This window comes from Poecilia formosa, unplaced genomic scaffold (genome assembly GCF_000485575.1).
Source record: "Poecilia formosa unplaced genomic scaffold, Poecilia_formosa-5.1.2 Scaffold408, whole genome shotgun sequence".
In the NCBI taxonomy this organism is placed as follows: Eukaryota; Metazoa; Chordata; class Actinopteri; order Cyprinodontiformes; family Poeciliidae; genus Poecilia; species Poecilia formosa.
The window spans coordinates 173,833-191,954 of record NW_006800347.1 but is presented as its reverse complement, the minus strand read 5'-3'; the positions used below and the strand labels follow the sequence as shown (position 1 = coordinate 191,954).

General features: G+C 47.4%; 3 protein-coding genes across 3 annotated transcripts in view; 1 reads left to right on the top strand and 2 right to left on the bottom strand.

Moving 5' to 3' along the window:
* Positions 1-2,345, bottom strand: part of tfap2e (transcription factor AP-2 epsilon) — a 7,756-nt gene extending 5,411 nt beyond the window's left edge. Inside the window, 3 exon segments of the mRNA XM_016663221.1 lie at positions 919-936; positions 987-1,440; positions 1,953-2,345. Coding sequence (XP_016518707.1) covers positions 919-936; positions 987-1,440; positions 1,953-1,979 — 499 coding nt within the window. The 5' untranslated portion in view covers positions 1,980-2,345.
* A 1,518-nt stretch (positions 2,346-3,863) lies between these two features.
* Positions 3,864-9,595, bottom strand: ncdn (neurochondrin). Its single transcript, XM_016663214.1, has 8 exons — positions 9,389-9,595; positions 9,162-9,315; positions 7,773-8,712; positions 5,894-6,057; positions 5,587-5,825; positions 5,287-5,502; positions 5,075-5,217; positions 3,864-4,409 (listed from the first exon to the last, which is right to left on the bottom strand). Exons 2-8 carry the CDS (start codon positions 9,306-9,308, stop codon positions 3,991-3,993), a joined length of 2,268 nt encoding a protein of 755 aa, XP_016518700.1. The 5' UTR covers positions 9,309-9,315; positions 9,389-9,595; the 3' UTR covers positions 3,864-3,990.
* Positions 9,596-9,856: 261 nt separating this feature from the next.
* Positions 9,857-18,122, top strand: part of kiaa0319l (KIAA0319-like ortholog) — an 18,360-nt gene continuing 10,094 nt past the window's right edge. Inside the window, exons 1-10 of the mRNA XM_007576473.2 lie at positions 9,857-10,395; positions 10,515-10,785; positions 13,584-13,750; positions 14,474-14,581; positions 15,267-15,535; positions 16,167-16,229; positions 16,315-16,495; positions 17,039-17,137; positions 17,219-17,316; positions 17,399-17,489. Coding sequence (XP_007576535.1) covers positions 14,494-14,581; positions 15,267-15,535; positions 16,167-16,229; positions 16,315-16,495; positions 17,039-17,137; positions 17,219-17,316; positions 17,399-17,489 — 889 coding nt within the window. The 5' untranslated portion in view covers positions 9,857-10,395; positions 10,515-10,785; positions 13,584-13,750; positions 14,474-14,493. The remainder of the gene's footprint in view (positions 10,396-10,514; positions 10,786-13,583; positions 13,751-14,473; positions 14,582-15,266; positions 15,536-16,166; positions 16,230-16,314; positions 16,496-17,038; positions 17,138-17,218; positions 17,317-17,398; positions 17,490-18,122) is intronic.

The following is an 18,122-nucleotide window of genomic DNA, read 5'->3' as shown; positions in this document are numbered from 1 at the left end:
CACACACACACACACACACACACACACACACACACACACACGCACACGCGGTTAGTGTCTTCTACCCGCGTGCACGCTGTCTGAGGTCAAAGATCGCCTCACTATAAAAAGTAAAATTTGATTCTGAAATTTCATTGATTTTGGAGCAAAAATAATAATATAAATAGTGATTTAATTTTTTTAAGCAAATATTCAAATTGTATTTCTGCGCAACTTGACAAAAATAATCAGAAGAAAAACTGCATATTTATTTGTGAGATTTAATTAGGATATTAAAGTAACATCGTGACTTTACGTCATTAATCAGAGCTGCGTGTCAACACGGAGCGTGGAGCCGCCTGGGCATCGATTCGTCTCGCCCTGTTTCTGTTGCGGCTGCACCTGCTGCAGGAGGCCGACTGCGCCAAAAACAAAAAAACTGCACAAAGTGTCCTTCAGCTGCGCCGTGAGACACGGCGGGATGCACCGCAGCTGCGTGCGGGACTTGATTTCCCAAAGAAAATGTTTTCATTTACGACGAAAAAAAACAAGAGATGTGATCAACAGTTACAGTCCAGATAAATAATAATTTCAAGATGTTAGGAAATATTGTTCGTATTTTAAATATTATTTTAAACTGAAGCAAAATTTTATCTCGCATTTTATAAAAATATGTTAGTTTTTCCGTTTTAAAGGCCTGAATGATTTTTTTAAAGGGCCTGAAGGATTTTAGGAAACTGAAATAAAATAAAATAAACATTATTATTACAAAAATAATAAAAATCAGAAACAGAATTAAAATTAAACAGAAAACTCTGATGATAATAAAACATTTAAATCTTTTTTTTTTTTTACTATAAATTGTTAAAGCAAAGTAAAAATAATGCCATGGGCCTTTTTAAATACAAAAATGTAGATAATTTCATTTTTTATCTAAACAAATGATGCTTAAATAATCTAACAGTTGAGAATTAAAGTTTTCCGGTTTTGAAGCGGATGTTTGCAGCAGCGGGTCACCTGCAGCTCCTCCAGGCCGTGGTGTCCCAGGTGCATCCCCAGGGCTCCGTCCCCCAGCGCCGCCGCGCCCTCCCCGAGCCCGTGCAGGAGCCGCGGCACGGCGGCGTACTCCCGCCGGGGGTCCAGGCTCAGCGCCCGGTGCGACTGCGACAGCAGGCCGCCGTCCTCCGAGCGCGACCTCTGGGAGTGCCAGGCCGCCTGCTGGTGCTGGTGCAGCGGGTTGATGGAGGGGTACGGCTCCGGCAGGTGCGAGTAGGCCGAGTCCTGGCTCTGGGAGTACGGCAGCGAGGACTGCGGGTAGGGCGGCGGGAAGTAGGGCGGCTGGAAATCCGAAGCCGGCGTGTGGCAGAGCGGTGGAGCCGCGGAGTAGGCGGCCTGGTTCAGGGAGGAGAGCTGCGACAGGCGGCCGCTCGGAGAGGAGCCGCTGAGTCCGTCCGCCCGCTCCTGGAGGAGAGACCCGCATGAGAAAACCCGCAAAAGCCTAAACTAACGTTTACCAAAGATGTGTAATAAAAGCAATATATTTAGAAATCTGAACTATTTTAAACATAAAATCACTTTTAAAAGTGAATTAAATATTTTCAGGTTGAAGTGATGGTGGCAGCAGCCGCCTGTGGAGTCAGAGGTCAGAGGTCAGGACAGCTAATGCACCGCTGCGGGGGCCGCGGGGGTGACCTGTAAACACTGTGCGTGGACAAACGCAATAGAAAGTGCATTGACACATCCAGCCGCATCGGCTTTCTGCAGCTGGGTCAGGCGGGTCGATGCGGGTCGATGCTCCGCAGCCAAACCAGGCCACGCCAAACCCGGTCACTCCGGGAACATCCACGCAAGTTTCTCTTAACAGCCAAACTGGATCCAACCCCGCAGAGCGCCGCGCAGACTGCGCAATCTGGAGTTTAATTAAAGAGTCTGAACGCAGCCGCAGCCCCGCACAGCCCCGCACCCTGACTCACCATGGCTGAGTATGTGTGGATCAACATCTGGGCGCTCCGCAGACCCGGGAGGAGACTCGTTGAGCACGCGCAGATTCCGGTGACGCTCAGGTGTGTCCAGGTGTGGCCCGCGCCCCTCAGCGCTCCATCAAATGAAAAGTGTCCGCCGCCGCTCGCCGTACACCTGTCCGGTTCCGAGCTGGAGAGGAAGCTGTTGCCGGAGACGCACGCGCGCACGGAACACACACGGACTCGAGCGGCCGCTCCATGAGCGCGCTACTTATAGGGCGCGCGCGCTCCCGGCGGGAAGAGGGGAGGGGTCGGCGGGTCTTAAAGGGACACTCCGGTCCAAACGGAACCGCTTATTCCTCAGTATTACTTTAAATGACTTTACGCAACGATTCACAAAATAAACACATTATGTAAAATATTTTCTCTAAAATACATTTTCAGAATAAAACTCCAGTTTTTCTGCAGATTTTATGATGACAAATAAATCCCAAAATAATCGGAAAACCCGGCTGGACCCAGCGGAACCAGTCAGAGCAGCGGAGGTTACCTCGGCTTTGGTCCGGGACTTCCACAGCATCCTGCGGTTCGGTGCGTGGCTGCAGCGCAGGGGTTAAAGTGAGGAAGAGGAGGAGACGGGCTGAAGGTGCAGAGAGGAGTGAGTTAACTGGAGAGGAGCAGCAGGAGTTTGACTGGATGGGGGGAGGGGGAGCGAAAACTTTTCAGCAGAGACCATCCCACAGCCTTCCACCAGAACCGGTTCTGAAGGTCCAGTAGAACCTCTGAGGATTCTCCAGAAAAAACATCAAACATTAAGAAAACCAGAAAGTTGATTTGATCCAGTTTGGAGGAAAATCATAAGTTTTAAAGCAAATCTCTGCAGTCAGAGTTAAAACTAAACCGGAAGCTGAAGCGTCAGTGACACCAGGGAGAGAATAATGTGGGTTAAAAGGGACAAGTCGGGGTTCAACTTCCTGTTATTAATAAATGTCCCGGTTTCAAGCTAAATGTTTAAACGAAATATACGAAAAACAAGATCAAAATGTAAGAAATGAAGCCAATTTTCCTCTTAAACCAGACTAAATAATTTTCAATAATTTTAATTTTAATAATTTTCATTGAGCAATTTAATAAATTCTCCAGTGGCTCCGGTCCTGGGCGGAATGGATCCTGAAGCAGCTGCTGCAGGTGGGAAGGAAAACTGCTGAAACTGGAGCAGAAAAGTTCGGCAGCTCCAGAATCTGCAGCAGGAAAATGATTCGAGTCTGGACCCATTTCTGAAGCAGCTTCTCCACAACTCGGTCCGGTCCGGTCCAAAGGTTCTGTCTGGTCCAGAACTCTGCTGGGTCTGGTTCGTCTGAAAGCTTCAACATTTTCTGTTTTCAAACTGCTCTGCAGCAGGACCGGTTCCGCTGGAGAAAGAACCGAACCGGGTCATTCATCATCAGGTGATGAAGAAAGGAGGAGCGCGAAGCAGCAAAACATTAAAACCAGGAAGTCAGAATCACGTCACTGGACCGGAACCAAAATAATCAGTTTATATTAAACCAAAAAAAGAAAAAGAAAAAAAACCTGAAAAATGAAATTACAGATTTTATATCAAGCTATAATTTAAATACATGTTTTTAAGTGTAATCCGGTCCAAACCCATCAGAATGTTCCGGTTCTGATCGCAGCCGGATCTCCTGATTGGTTTTATGGTTTTAGTTACAAAATAAATTATTTTAAAAAGGAGGTTCTGGTTCCTGTTTTTATACCATCAGAAACGGATCAGAACCTCTCCAGAACTCTGGGATTAATCCAGAGGAAACGTTCGGAAAACGGGATGATCCGGGATTCTGTTGGTCTGCAGAAAACTGATGCCAGTGCGCCACCTGCTGGCGGCAGAGAGAACTGCTGGATCAGAGGAAGGAAACGGGAAACTTCAGTATTAAAATAGATTTTTATTAAACAAAAGAAAGAACTATAACATGATCCAGAACCTGATCAGAACCAGAACCCGGTCCAGAGCCAGGTAAAGAGCACACCAGGCAGTTCAGCAGAACCTCCTTTAATCTTTAAGTCCCACCGCCGCCTTCAGCCTCTTCATGCGGCCCAGAGCCCCGCCGCTCCTCATGGCCTCCCGGACCTCCCGCCGGCAGTCCGGGCAGCGCTCCGCCACGGCGCACAGCGCCTCCTCCAGCGCCTCCTGGCTGTGGCGCTCTGGCGCAGCGCCGCTCTGCGTCAGGACGCCCACGGTGTGCCGCAGCCAGCCTTCGTCCCGGATCAGCCCAGAGAGCCACGGCTGAGCCCGGACGCAGCCGCCCAGCGCCTGCAGGGACAGACGCCACAGCTCCGCCGCCTCGTCCCAGCTCTCCTCCCAGTCCGCGCTCACCTGGACCGGACCAGAACCGGAACCGGGGCGGAGGGCACCGCGCAGGAACCGCAGGGTTACAGAGAAGAAACGTCTCTGGCCCGAATCCACCGGACCTGAAGACAAGGGAGAGTTAGCAGAGTTAGCAGGACGGACAGACAAACAAATAGGAGGAGGTCCGGTTCAATGCAGCAGGAGGTTCTGATTCGCTTCAGGCCCGGTCCAACCACCAGCTTCAAAAAGTGGTCAAACAACTTTCTATTAGTGCTGAAAACGGTGGCAACGCCAGCTTAAACGTTAGCTACACTAACCACAAAGCGCTAATCATAACGCTATTTAGCTGAAGCTAACACTAAAGCGCTATATCTACATAACATATAACGTGCTCAATTCAAATTATATCTGATTTCTAGAGACTACAATCCTCCAGCACCGACAGAGTCTTGACATTAAATACTCTAACGCCATATTAACAGCTTGCTCTATTTTGTTCAAAAAAATAAAATATTTGAAAAAAAAAAAAAAAAAAAAAAAAAAAAAACAAGAGAGGAAATGGAACTGGATTCACTTAATTCAAAATAAGAGCGTGAATATAAATAATTATAAACAAACAACTTGGAAAAGTCCTAATAGTCAATAAACAAAACTTCAACACAGTTGAACTTTATTTACTTGAGAATTTACAAAACAAAACTTATATGGAAAATTTAACTTATGGGAAGCTAAATGAAAGGTTAGCTGGAAACCATGATCAATTAGAGGATTGGAAATTAACTCTGACCTCCAGTTGGAGCCTTTAGCCGGCCAATCATCAGCCCCAGAGTGCAGTAATTGGCTGCTAGAACCAGGAGGCGGGGCTTATTCATCAGAACAGGAAGTGCTTCACTCAGGTGGGCCTCCAGGGTTCTGAAACACGGATCCTTCCTGGAAACGGACAGATGGAATCAGAACCAGAACCAAACACCAGGAACCAGAACCAGAACCAGCAGCTACCTGACGCTGTCTGGCTCCGTCACCGTCACGTTCAGGAGGGCGGAGCACGCCGTCTCCATGCTGGGGTCTCTGGGAAGCGCCGTCTGGCTCTGCCCCCTCAGGTCGGTCCAGGTCCGGATCAGGAAGTCCACCAGCAGCGCCGGGGCATCCACGCTGAGCAGCACCTTCCTGGGGGTGTCCTCAGCCGACAGGTGGCACAGGGCGGGCAGCAGGTACCTGCAGAGGGGGCGGAGCCTCCTTCAGAAGGGGGCGGGGCTTGTGCCACAGCAGAACGGCTCTTGCAACAGGTTCTGGGTTTACCTGAGAGCCCCGGTGCCCGTCCAAGCCCCGCCCCCCTCGCTGACGGACAGCCGGGCCGTCCAATCAGAGAGGCTTGGCTCGGCAGCTCCCTCCTGCAGGTGGCACCGGGCGTAGCCAATCAGGAAGGGCAGCAGTGCGGTCACTTCCTCCTTCAGACAGGAAGTCTCCTCGGCCAGCCAGGCGCAGAGCGCCCGGAACGTCGCCAGCACAAACGGGTCGGAGAAGCGGTCAGGCTCCACCTGAGGGAGAGGAGGCGCATTACGCTCTGCAGCGCCCCCCGCAGGAGGAGACAGGTCCAGGTGCCCACCTGCTGCAGGTAGAAGATGACGGCGGAGAACGCCTCCTGCAGAACCTCCAGAACCTGCCGGCTCTGCTGCAGACTGAGCGCGCTCAGAGCGGAGCGGTGAGGCGGCGCCGTGTCGCCGGCGGTGCAGGCCTGCTCCATGGCCGCCTCCATGATGCGGTAGCATCCTGCAGGGAGGAGAAGAAGAAGAAATGAGCTGACTGCAGTCAGCTCTAGTAGGACCAGAACTACGGAGAGAAATTAGTCCCAATGTCTTTGCAGTACGTGAATCTGCATTTATGATTTTTTTTTATATATATATTTTTGAAATAATCTTTTCAGATTTTTTTTTAAATCTAATTATTTCCAACTGGTCTTTTTAACTTAGATTTTGTATTGTTTGACTTTTTTTCCTTCAAATTTTATCTTTAAACAAATTTGAAACTTGTTTTCCCCAAATTATTTCTTCAGACTTTTGTCAGACAAACTGTAATTTTTGAAATGCCTTCTAGATATAATATCAGAGTTTCCAACTCAGACACTGGAACTGCTCTGTGATTCAGGTAACATCTGATATGTTCATAGAAACTTATCCACTAAAACTGTTTTTCAACCGCTGTGTGTGATCGTCAGGTCTGCCGTGGAAATTATCCAATTTCACCTCCCGTATTTTCCAGACTATAAGCTGCTACTTTTTTCTTACACTTTGAACCATGCGACTTTACTGTGGATTTTTCTTCAACCACCAGGGGGCTCTTTAGCAGGAAGTGAATCATTGGAAGTCAAAATTGGAAATCAAAGATGAACGCGCTAGTTTTCATTTAGAACAACCACATGCTAGCAGCAGGCATGACGGAGAAATGTTTTCAAACTCATATGATGCAGCTTCTAAGTTGAGGAGTATCGATCTGGCAGCACAGGAGGGAAATAGAGCCGCTGCAGAGCCGGTGTTGTTCACTCGGCGTGAACAAAACCGGATTTGGAGACGAAGAACTGCGTCCTTAATATATCCGGCAGTTATTAGGACGCAGCCCTCTGCTGCCCTCTGCTGGGTCCTTATGGGAAACCGAGAGCGGCAGAGATACCAGCGGCCTGCAGCCCGGTGCGGCTGATATATGTAAATTCACAGGGGGGGCTAAAAAAATTGAAGGTGCGGTTTATAGCATGGTGCGCTCATAGTCTGGAAAATACGGTAATTGGTCTTAAAAGATTCTTTAAAAACGAATTAATTATCTGCAAATGATGCCATCTTTGAGTGTCTCTGCTGTAGCAGTGACTAGCGGCGTAATCATGTCATTTTATTACCACTAGATGGCAGCAGGTACAGAACATTTTACATTAAAACAAGAGAATTAGTGATGCATGAACGTTACTACATTCATGCATCACACCACAGTGTTGTGGCTGTTCAGGTGTTCAGGTGTATTTTTGAAGGGGACATGTTAAGTGCAATTTGAAATAAGAAATGTAAAATATGATAAAAATAAATTTTTGTGTTTATTTGATTCCTATTCAAGGAACTTTGATAAGCATGACTATATATGTAATATAGGCGGCTACAGAGTATCTTTGTTTACATTTTTGGTTGGTGGTGTGCCTCCTGATTTTTTCAATTAAAATAATGTACCTTGGCTCAGAAAAGGTTGAAAAACACTGATCTAAAACACAAACACTGTTCCAGGCCTGACCTGATGTTAGAAACTCACTAACATCTAAAAAATAGAACCAACAGTCGGTTCTTTATTAGAGAAGTAGAAGAATTTATTTCTCTATCTATAGTATTTATTTTAAATACTTCAACGTTGAGTTCCGTTGAACCAGAACTTAACGACTCTTTACACCAAGTTCTGGTTCTGGACCAGAAGGAAGTCGGACCCGGTGACCCGGTAGAACCGGACACTACCTGTCAGCGTGTTCTGCAGCTCTGGACTCGGATCGTTCCCAGGTGGTTCTTCCAGGCCCATCCGGACCTCCACGCAGGCCCGGTTCACCAGCAGGCAGCAGAACCGGGCCGGACCCACCGACTCCCAGCCATACAGGTCCAGTAAGCAGGCGCTCAGAACCAGAACCGGCCCAATCTGTTTGGGCGTCAGCTTGGCCTGCAGCGTGGGTCTCAGCGCCGCCCACACTCTGCCCACTGCCTCTCTAAGCTCCGCGCTCTGCTGCGCCGCCTCTGGCGGCGGCAGGAACCGCACCAGCTGGGTGCACATCTGGAGCCGGGTCGGGTCCGAGGCCCGGCAGAACTCCGAGCAGAGCCCGAGGAGCAGAGAGAGGAGTTCTGCCGGGTGTCTGCGCCAGGCTTCCTCTCTGGTTCTGGACAGCAGGCAGCCCAGCAGCGACAGCGCCCTCTGGTGGCAGCGGTTCTGACCCGTGGCCCGGCACAGGGCCGGTACCGCGCCCTGGGCCAGGAGCCGCTCCGGGCCTCGGAGAAGTCCTAACACGGTCGTCAGAACCTGGAAGCAGTCCGCTACCACGGCTTCGTCCAGAGATTTGACCTCTGACCTCCTGCTCTCCTCCCCCTCTCCTCCGCTCCCTCTGGGGCGGGTCTCCGGACCCGCCTCGGCCCGGTTCTGCTGCTGCGATCCCGGTGCGTCGGCCAGCAGGCTCAGCAGCAGCGGCACGGTGGCGAGCAGCTGGGGCCGGGCGGCCATGTTGGGGTCGGTGCTGAGGGCGGCCAGCAGGGCGGCGCCCAGAGACAGCAGCTCCTGGGGAGGAAGTCCTGCCCCCCCGGCGTCCCGCAGAGCCGTGACCAGCAGCCGGGCCGGGAGGGCCAGGCCCACCGCCTCAAACACCTGCCGCATGGTGGCCGGGTCCAGCTGGCTGGCCGGGCACAGCCGCGTTATCTGAGGGAGACACAGCCAGGTCAGAGCCGAATCAGAACCAGGTCCAGTTAGCACGGTTATCAGTTTTTGTTAAAACGTAGATGGAGGTTTTACTGTAATAATGTTATTAACATTATTTATAAAAAGGTGACCATGGATTTTAGCCACATTTATCCTAATGCCACATTTAAGAGCCATTTGAACCAGTTTTAATTTTTAAATAATTGCTTCATGATGTATTGGACCAAACAAAGGAGCAATAAATTGAAATAAAATTCAAATGAAACAAAACTTTCATTTTGAAGGACCATTCTCTGGATGTTTATCTGTGAGTGTTTCCGGTCTATAACGCAGCTGATTGGCTGCCGGGACTCCACTACCGCCTTCTGTTGTATTACCGTAATACACCATGTATGCGCGAAGCTAGTCTTTACGGACGGCTGAATTAACCTCGGCAGGCTGAGACTCACCAGCAGCAGAGCAGCTAACGTCTGGCTGTCATTCTTCGCGTGCCTGAGCGCGTGCAGACACCTGTCCAACACCTGTGTCTGGGCTTCACTGAGACACCTTCCTCCTGCTGCTCCCTGCTCCTCTTCATCTGCCGCTTGGTCACCCATGGTAACCCTGGCAACCAGCAACAGTAGTTTGAAGTCAGCTGAAAATGTAAAACCCGATAGCAGGGAGACTCTTAAACCACCTTAGTGAGGTGTCAGCTGTTTCCAGACGCAGCACAGCAGCTTCTAAATCCTCCTGTATCAAAATAAACTACCAGAAACCAATAAAAACCCGCTAACAATCGCGGGGAACCAATCAGATCAGGGTTTGTTGCGTAGTGAGGGCGCCATTTTAAGCCGCGCCGTGAAAACGAGGCATTGACTGCGTGTGCATCGTTTCACAGCCGGCGCGTCAGCCGGAGACAGAAACGTTGAAGCGTGGTATTCCACGCAGTGGTTTGGGTTTCCAGTGTTTATATTTTTATTAATACCTTTTTTAAAAATACATCTACAGTGATTGATGACGTCATATACTTCAGTAACCCGCTCCCACAGGGGAGTGCGGTGTTCTAGAGGTAATCTCCTCCCACACCACCTTGTCGTCATTTCTTCCTAGGTGATCTGCCGGCTGATTGTAAGAGATGCAACCTGTGACTCTTATTCAGCCTTATCTACTGCCCATAATCTGAGGAGTTAAATGATTTCTGAGTAGAGAATCAGTCAGTGGAAGGTTGTATAACTGGATCCACCCGGTCCTCCGGTTTTACTAGGCAATATGTTATTGAACTCAATAACATAAAGGCTGGAGGGCGGATTTGCTGTCAGGGTTGTAGGTTTGAATCCTGCCCAGTGACCTTTCTGCATGGCGTTGGCAGGTATTCTCTCTAAAACCATTATCTTTCTTAACAACACTGCCATGTCTGACTGTGGGTCCAGGGTTCGCTCTGGTATCTGTAACGGACTGATTAAAGCTAAAGCTAAATAAATAATCAGCTGCATGTTATGGATTGGTCTCAATGACTTTTAAAAGTATTGATCAAAATGGTTTTCCATACTTTAACTTCCAAGTACGTCATCATTCACCTTTTAAGGAAACAGCCAATCAGAGCAGAGTACAGCATCCCTCCCTTAAACCGAGTTGGTATAGTAGCGCCAAGCTGTCGCCAGGTGGCGCAAAGAGGAAATCTGATTAAAGTTCGTTTATATTCAGGTAAATGAAGATTTAAACCCACAGTTTGACTGGTAACATAACAGAACCGAACCTGTAACGAGTCCATCCCGAGGAAAGTATTTCAACTCGAACTGTTCTCTTCATTTGATTCCTTTCAGACTTTTAAGTTGAAATTCCCTCCACCGGAAGTTGTGTTTTATATCGTTGATCCGTCACTCATCAGCTGTACAGATCCGCTCTGACCCACTTTACAGTGCAGAGGGCCAGAACCAGCGGCACATCTCCGCTACCGAACCCTGGGAGGCGGCCTCACAGCTGGCAGAACACCCGAACCGGGACGGAGCTCCGGATCTAGCCCCGGTTCCTGGAGAGATGACCGCAGCTGTTAGCCTGAAGGTGCCTCAGCTCGACTGAATCCGGATTAGACAGGTAAGCCTCACCGAACCTGCGGTACCGGGCTGTCAGCGCCAAACTGCTGCAGCAAACCCGACCCATTCCACGGCGGCCTGCCCACGCTCCTCCGGCGGCTCCGGCCGTCCCGCTGTGACTGCGGACTGATGTTTACACGCATGTCAGATCCACGGTGAACGATCCCTCCACATTGTCGGAAATTCCTCCAGTTTATTCCCGTCGTGGGCCGGTTCGAGCTGAATGCAGACCCAGCTTCAGGTTCTGGTCCGGACTCGGAGGACCAGCCGGGTTCTGTCAGGTCTCAGGGTTCTGATCTGGACTCATGAAGGGACCTTCAGCTGGTTTGGTGCAGAAGAGCTCTGAGTCTACAGAGACCTCCACAGGGACCCCTCAGGGCTCAGTGTTGGGGCCCCTCAGGGCTCAGTGCTGGGGCCCCTCAGGGCTAACCTCTTATTGCTTCTTCATTACTGTATTTTCCACTGTTGACATTAGCTTTCCATTGTTTTGTAGATGTTAGCCAACATAATCGGCAGCATTTCAATTCATTTTAGCTCATTAACTAATGTTTGTTTACCAAATGCAGAAAGTCAATGTTAGTATTACACACATACTAACGGTAGCAGTTAAGCTAACAGTAGTGTTGTAGTTCATTTTGAGCTAAACGTAACATAATAGTCAACATGCTAATCTTCAGTGTTTTATCTTACATCCTGCTGTTGGAAGATGTAAGATAAACTGTTATCTACATTCTAATTACATTAAGTAAAACATGCTAGTGATAGCCCACATACTAATGGTAGCATTTAAGCTAACATTAGCATTTTAGCTAATTTTAGCTACACTTTACTGTTTGTATACTAGATGGACTGTTAGTGCATGTCAACATGCTAGGTATAGCCTGTTTATGTTAGTATATTAGCAAAAATTAATTAACATTTAGGCTCATTTGATATAAAAACAGGAGTTAGCATCCTGAGTAAGTTGGAGTTTGTCGACATGATTGTGATACGGCCCATGTGCTACTGATGTCATTTTAGCTAACCTTAGAATTGTAGCTATTTTCACTGGAGGTCAACATGCTAGTTATAGCAATCATGCTAATAATATAATTCATTTTGATAAAGTGATAGCTACTAGTGATAGCCTGCATGCTAACCAACAGCATTTTAGCTAATTCTGGAAATTCTCCTGACATGGAATCAAAACAGCCCTCATGTTGTTTGTGGCTGTTTTGGCTTTGAAGCTGAAACTTGAGGCCTACAGAACCAAACTAAGCCTCAGAACCTCTGATTCGGTTCAACCTTTGGCAGATCCAGGTTGGATTTCCTCAGAAACTTTCCCGCTACATTTTTTATTTAATCCAGAATGAAGGAATGTGACCAAACCGCCTCCAGGCTGCCTCCGCCCTTTTGGACCGGTTCTGCTTCTGCTTCAAACACAATCAGGGATTCTTCCTGCAGAACCTCTGACTGTGTTCAGCTTTTCTCTGACTTTAATTAGGACAAAAGCTGTGGTTTAAAACTGACTCATTAAGTGTTGGATCTCTGGCAGAAGCAGACTCTGCAGAGGAGGAAGTGCAGAAACTAGAAGCATGTGAAAAGCTGCCAGCAGAACTGCAGCAGGAAACAAATATCAGAAAGGAGACAGAACCGTGCGGCGGGATCGGGCCCGGATCACCGGACCGGAAACAGAACCGGCTGCAGGAGCTCAAAGCAAAACCAGTTTTAATTCTGCTGACAGACTCAGACCCGGCCCGGCCCAGTCTGAGTTCTGCTGTTCTGGTCGAGACAACCTCACCGTCACGCTCCCGCAGGATATTCACTGAAGAAGAAGAGTAAACACTGGCAGAGGTCCCGCCCCAGGCTGAGCTCTGGACTTTGACTAGGCCTGGTTTCGTTGTAGCTCTGCTGCTGTGTTCAGGTCGTGGTTCTGTTGCTGACCCAGTTGGATCCGGTTGAAGGTTAGCTCAGGGGTTCCCAAACATTTCCATGCCATGACTCCAAACAGCTTTAACCTCTGACCTCTTTGTAAACCCACAGAGATTAGAAAATATTTAAAGAAATATAAACTAAAAATAAGTAATTATAATAAATAATATATAAAGCCATTCAATAATTATGACATTTGTTCAGCATAAATAACCTAATTCCATCTGATTTTAGACCATTATCAGATAATACATTATGCCTTTATTAACAAACAATACACATTTTCAACACAGTCTTGATTGTATAAATGTAATATTGTAAAGCTCATTTTATTTCTATAGCACATTTTCAGCAACAAGAGCAAAAGCAGAAAAAGTTAATAATGTTGATCCAAATTATATAAACTAGATAGTATAGTATTTTAATAGTAAATTTAAAATTTGATTAAGATATGAATCAAGTGTAGTTTTATTCCCACGGTTCTTCAGTGTTTGCAGCTCCTCTGGTGTTTTTTTGACAGAAACTTTTCCATTTCTTTGTTGAGGAGAAAAGCAGCTTCATGAATCTATCAGCCAATCAGAAAATCAGAAATGATTTGAACTTTTCTTTTATCTAACGAAACAGAAATTATGATGAAAAATGTCAGATAAAATTTTATATGTTTTCTTCTCTGTGGTTAGAGGACCATGTGACTGTGACGTTGTTACTCGTTGCCATGACGACGCCCGGATCAGAACCTGTGGGTTTGGTTCTGCAGTTCTCTACAGCTCACCTTACCGTTGCTCTGACTGCAACACTACGGTGGCCCTGAAGGGCCCGAATGGTTTGGACCTGCAGTCGGAACCGGGTGGTTCTGGTTCCCTGCTGATCCGATGTTTTGCTCCGCAGCGCGGCGCCAGAGCCTCCTGAGGCGGCCATGTTGGATCTGGTGGTCAGGGTTCTGGTGTCGACCCGTCTTCACCCGTCGCCTCACTGCAGCTCACTGCCAACCTAACTCCTCTTCCTCATCTTCATCTGCTCTTCTGTCCCGGAACCAGAACCAGAACCAGAACCAGGTGAGCAGCTGATTATCCAGGAAACATTTACAAGATAAATATTTATTTCATCTTTCATCTATTTTATCATATTTAGTTTTATTTGTAAATTTATTCAAATGTAACTTTTAATCATTAAATTGTACTTTTATGTATAATTTGTTGTGTTGTAATTTATAGTTTATTTACATTTAATTATTTTTTAATTAATGCATGTCTTCATTATATTTATTTACTAAATATTTCTAATGTTATTTTTCTTTATTATAAAAAGAATAATTTAAATTTCATGACAGAATATTAGGGCCAACAACAAAATCATAATATGAAAATAAAATTGTAACAATACAGGAAAGAAATTGTAATATTTGGAGAATAAAGTAATAATTTTAACTCCAACATGAAAAATATTGGAAAATCAAAATGAGGAAAACATTTCATCTTTTAATTATCTGTCTGTCCCACTTAATTCACTGTTTTCTTTGCACATTTCTTCTGGTATTTTTGTCTTTATTCTAATAATATTATGATTTTTTTTTTCTCTTCAGCAAAGATTAAATACAAAATTGAACCTTATTTGATCTTTAGCTTTTTTATTATTTATTTTTTGTAAAAAATGTTTTTATAATATTTTATTTCATCCCTTTCATTTCTTTGAATAATTTAGATGAAATGTGATCTGTTGTTTTGGAGCGGTTCTGGTTCCGGTCCGGTTCTGGATGTTTGTCTCCGTTCCTCCTGCAGGTTCTGGTACCAGGTGGAAAATGTCCGGCGGCCCTCCGGACCTGCTCGGCTGGCGCTGGCCTCACCTGCTGCTGCTGGCCCGCCTGTGGTTCCTGGCTCCGCCCACAGGTAAGCCAGCCAACATGGCGGACAGATGAACGCAGGGCTTTGTGTGGCGTTGCCCTCCGCTCTGGCCCCATCACGTTGCCACAGCAACCAAAGGTCCAGTTGGGCCGTCCTCAGTCCATCTGTCCCACCAGGAGACAGAACCGAAGGTTTCTGTTTAAGCTGTTTAACCAGTGATGGCTGCTAATACGCTAATAGCTATTAGCATGTTAGCACTTTAGCTTCTTTGCTAACGTTTATCTTTCCCATTATTAACGTTTCTAGATAAATTCTAAGCACAAATTTAATTGGCTGTTTGATAAACTTTCAGTTGAAGAAATTTTGACAAGTTTGGGTTATCAACGTTTATGCTCATGCTCTTATTTTGAAGTGGGTGAAGACGCAGCAGTTCTGTTTCCTCTTGTCACAGCCCCTTGGTTTTTCCAGTAGCTTTATTTAAAACACAAAAAATTCATAAACAAAATAAAACAGACAGTTCTGACTCGGTTCTTTGCTGGTTCTTAGCCATTCTGACCCGGTTCTGACCCGGTTCTGACTGGACGTGGAGTCGGATGTGTTTGGAACGTGATGCGTTCACTGACTGCTTTCATTACTGCGTTATTTTCAGAATCGTTTAGATTCTCCGTCTGGATTCTTCTGCTGCGTGTGGGGTGAATTGCGACCTTTGACCCTTTGACTCCTCCTCCAGGCCAGGCGGCCGCCCTTTGCCGGGTCTCCGGCGGTGTCCTGGGGATCCACTGGAGCAGCACCCTGAGCCTGGGCTGGTTCCCGCTGGCGTCCGGCCAAGGCGGCGCCACCTGCTGGGAGACGTGCTGCCTGCGGCCGGGCTGCGGCGCCGTGTGGAGCGTCGGCGGGCGCTGCGTGCTGCTGGGCTGCTCCAGGACGGACGGCTGCGGCATCTCCGCCCTGCCGCAGCCGCACCAAGAGTCGCTGGGGCTGCTGCAGCTGCTGGCCAAGGTGGCTGAGGGCCGGGCTGGGAGGAAATTAGTTTGATTACAAGAATAAAGTCATAATATTAGCAAATTTACCAGAAAATAAAAGTTTTAATGAGAAAAAAGCTTCTGGAGTTCCAAACATCACTTTGTGATTTTTCTTCCAAAAAAGATTCAGTCGTTTCAAATTTGATGCTGATGTGACAAAAGTATTTAATTAAACCAACATGAAAATATAATTTCACACATGCTCAACATTAGTCATTTTAATTTTTCATTTTTGTGTCTGCGTTATTATAAAATGTACTTTATTCACCAAACATTACGACTTTTTCCTCTTTTTATCCCGGCCGTTACTCTTAACTCCAAAGTATAATTTCACCAGGTGTTCAAAAGTCATAAAAACTTTTTTTTCTCATAATGACTTTTTTGTTATGCTATTTTATTCATGTACAGTTGTGACTTTTTCCTTGTAATTAAATTTAAAATCATGAACTGGCTCTAATATTCCACCTGAATTCAAAGTGTAAATAAGAGAACATGATTGTCAAGATGGCCGCCCCGGGCGCGATGACATCACTGAAACCCAAAAACATCCAGATTTCCCAAAATGAAATCTTAAACCCGTTTCCTGACTCGTTTATTTCCTCCTGCAGGGTCCGGCCAGGATGAAGCGCAGGAATCCTCGACATGCTGGAAGACGCAGCTTCATCACCATGGTAACGCCACAGAACAACGCTCCATCATCAGATTCCGGTTCTGTTCTGGTTCTGATCTGTTTCATTCATGAATCTGTGTGTGCAGGAGACGCTGCGCGCCGCTCCCACAGCTCCCAGCAGCTCTAGTCTGCCGCCGACCGCCCAGCAGAACCTCAGCCTGCCGGCCAATGGCAGCTCAGACGGCGTTCCCGTTTTGCCGCCGCAGAACGCCACCGTCGATCCCACCGCGTCCTCCAACTACACGGCTGAGGCTCCGCCCCCAGCAGGTGAGAGGCAGCAGGGGCGTCACATGACCTGCAGGTGGGAGTGTGGACTTTGCCCCCCCGCCGCAGGTCAGCTGCGGTTTTCCCAGATCCTGAGGTGTTTTAGTGTCGACAGCTGGAATGCAGCGCGGCGCTCCGAGGCTCTGCAAACAGGAAGAACCGAGTTATCAGTTCCTGTGAGCCGAACAAATATCAGGAAACCAGAAACAATCAGCTGCAGTCGGAACAAACTCCTCCACCTAACAGATTCATGGAGCTAACCGATGTTGCATCTGCTGCTGCAGCAGCTGCAGCACAAACATGCAGCCATTAATCCGTCATTAAATACATTTAATTTTTGGGAATTTTAAGAGAATAAAATAGTAATTTCATGAGAACTCCAACACGAAACATGATAAATAGTTAAAATCAGGAATGTTGAGCAACTTGTGATGTTTTTTTTGGCGTAACTTTTTTTCTTCGTTTTCGTAAACCGCTGTGGAACTGTGGTTTCTGAGGGTCAGCGAACGCACCGTGCCGCTCACTGGTCCTGCTCTCCTCCTGCAGTCAGGGAGTTGGTGGTTTCGGCCGGAGAGAGCGTGGAGGTGACGCTGCCGCGGAACGAGGTGGAGCTCAACGCCTACGTGGTCCCGACACCCCAACCAGGTAAGGTCTCACCTGGAGGCAGGGCATCGTGGAGAGGAGCGGAGCTTCCCTCCATGATGCTCCACGTCTGGTTCTCTGCAGGAAGCAGCTACGCCTTCGACTGGCAGCTGAAGACGCATCCCAGAGATTACAGCGCACAGGTGGAGGGCAACAAGGGACAAACACTGAAGCTCAGCGAGGTGCTCAGGCTCTGGTTCTGAACCTGGTTCAGGTCCTGGTTCTGGTTCTGGTCCTGTCTGACCTCCTCTTCCCCCCACCCAGCTAACAGTGGGCCTGTACGAGTTCGAGGTGACGGTGACGGACGGGGACAGCGCTTTTGGGCGGGGCTACGTCAACGTCACCGTCAGACCAGGTGAGACGGGAGGCAGGTTCTGTTCAGGTTGTGTTCAGGTTGTGTTCAGGTTTTGTTCAGGTTCTGTTCAGGTTGTGTTCAGGTTCTGTTCAGGTTTTGTTCAGGTTTTGTTCAGGTTGTGTTCAGGTTGTGTTCAGGTTGTGTTTAGGTTCTGTTCAGGTTGTGTTCAGGTTCTGTTCAGGTTTTGTTCAGGTTCTGTTCAGGTTGTGTTCAGGTTGTGTTCAGGTTGTGTTCAGGTTGTGTTCAGGTTGTGTTTAGGTTGTGTTCAGGTTGTGTTTAGGTTGTGTTCAGGTTGTGTTCAGGTTGTGTTCAGGTTCTGTTCAGGTTTTGTTCAGGTTTTGTTCAGGTTGTGTTCAGGTTGTGTTCAGGTTGTGTTCAGGTTGTGTTTAGGTTGTGTTCAGGTTGTGTTTAGGTTGTGTTCAGGTTGTGTTTAGGTTGTGTTTAGGTTGTGTTCAGGTTGTGTTCAGGTTGTGTTCAGGTTGTGTTCAGGTTCTGTTCAGGTTGTGTTCAGGTTTTGTTCAGGTTGTGTTCAGGTTGTGTTTAGGTTGTGTTCAGGTTGTGTTCAGGTTGTGTTCAGGTTGTGTTTAGGTTGTGTTCAGGTTGTGTTCAGGTTGTGTTCAGGTTGTGTTTAGG

Coding starts and splice junctions, on each gene's coding strand:
- ncdn (XM_016663214.1), bottom strand. CDS start 9,308: ATGGGTGACCAAGCGGCAGATGAAGAGGAGCAGGGAGCAGCAGGAGGA. Junction 5,826..5,893: donor TCATCTTCTACCTGCAGCAG/GTGGGCACCTGG, acceptor CCTCTCCCTCAG/GTGGAGCCTGACCGCTTCTC. Junction 4,410..5,074: donor GCTAAAGGCTCCAACTGGAG/GTCAGAGTTAAT, acceptor CCTTGTCTTCAG/GTCCGGTGGATTCGGGCCAG.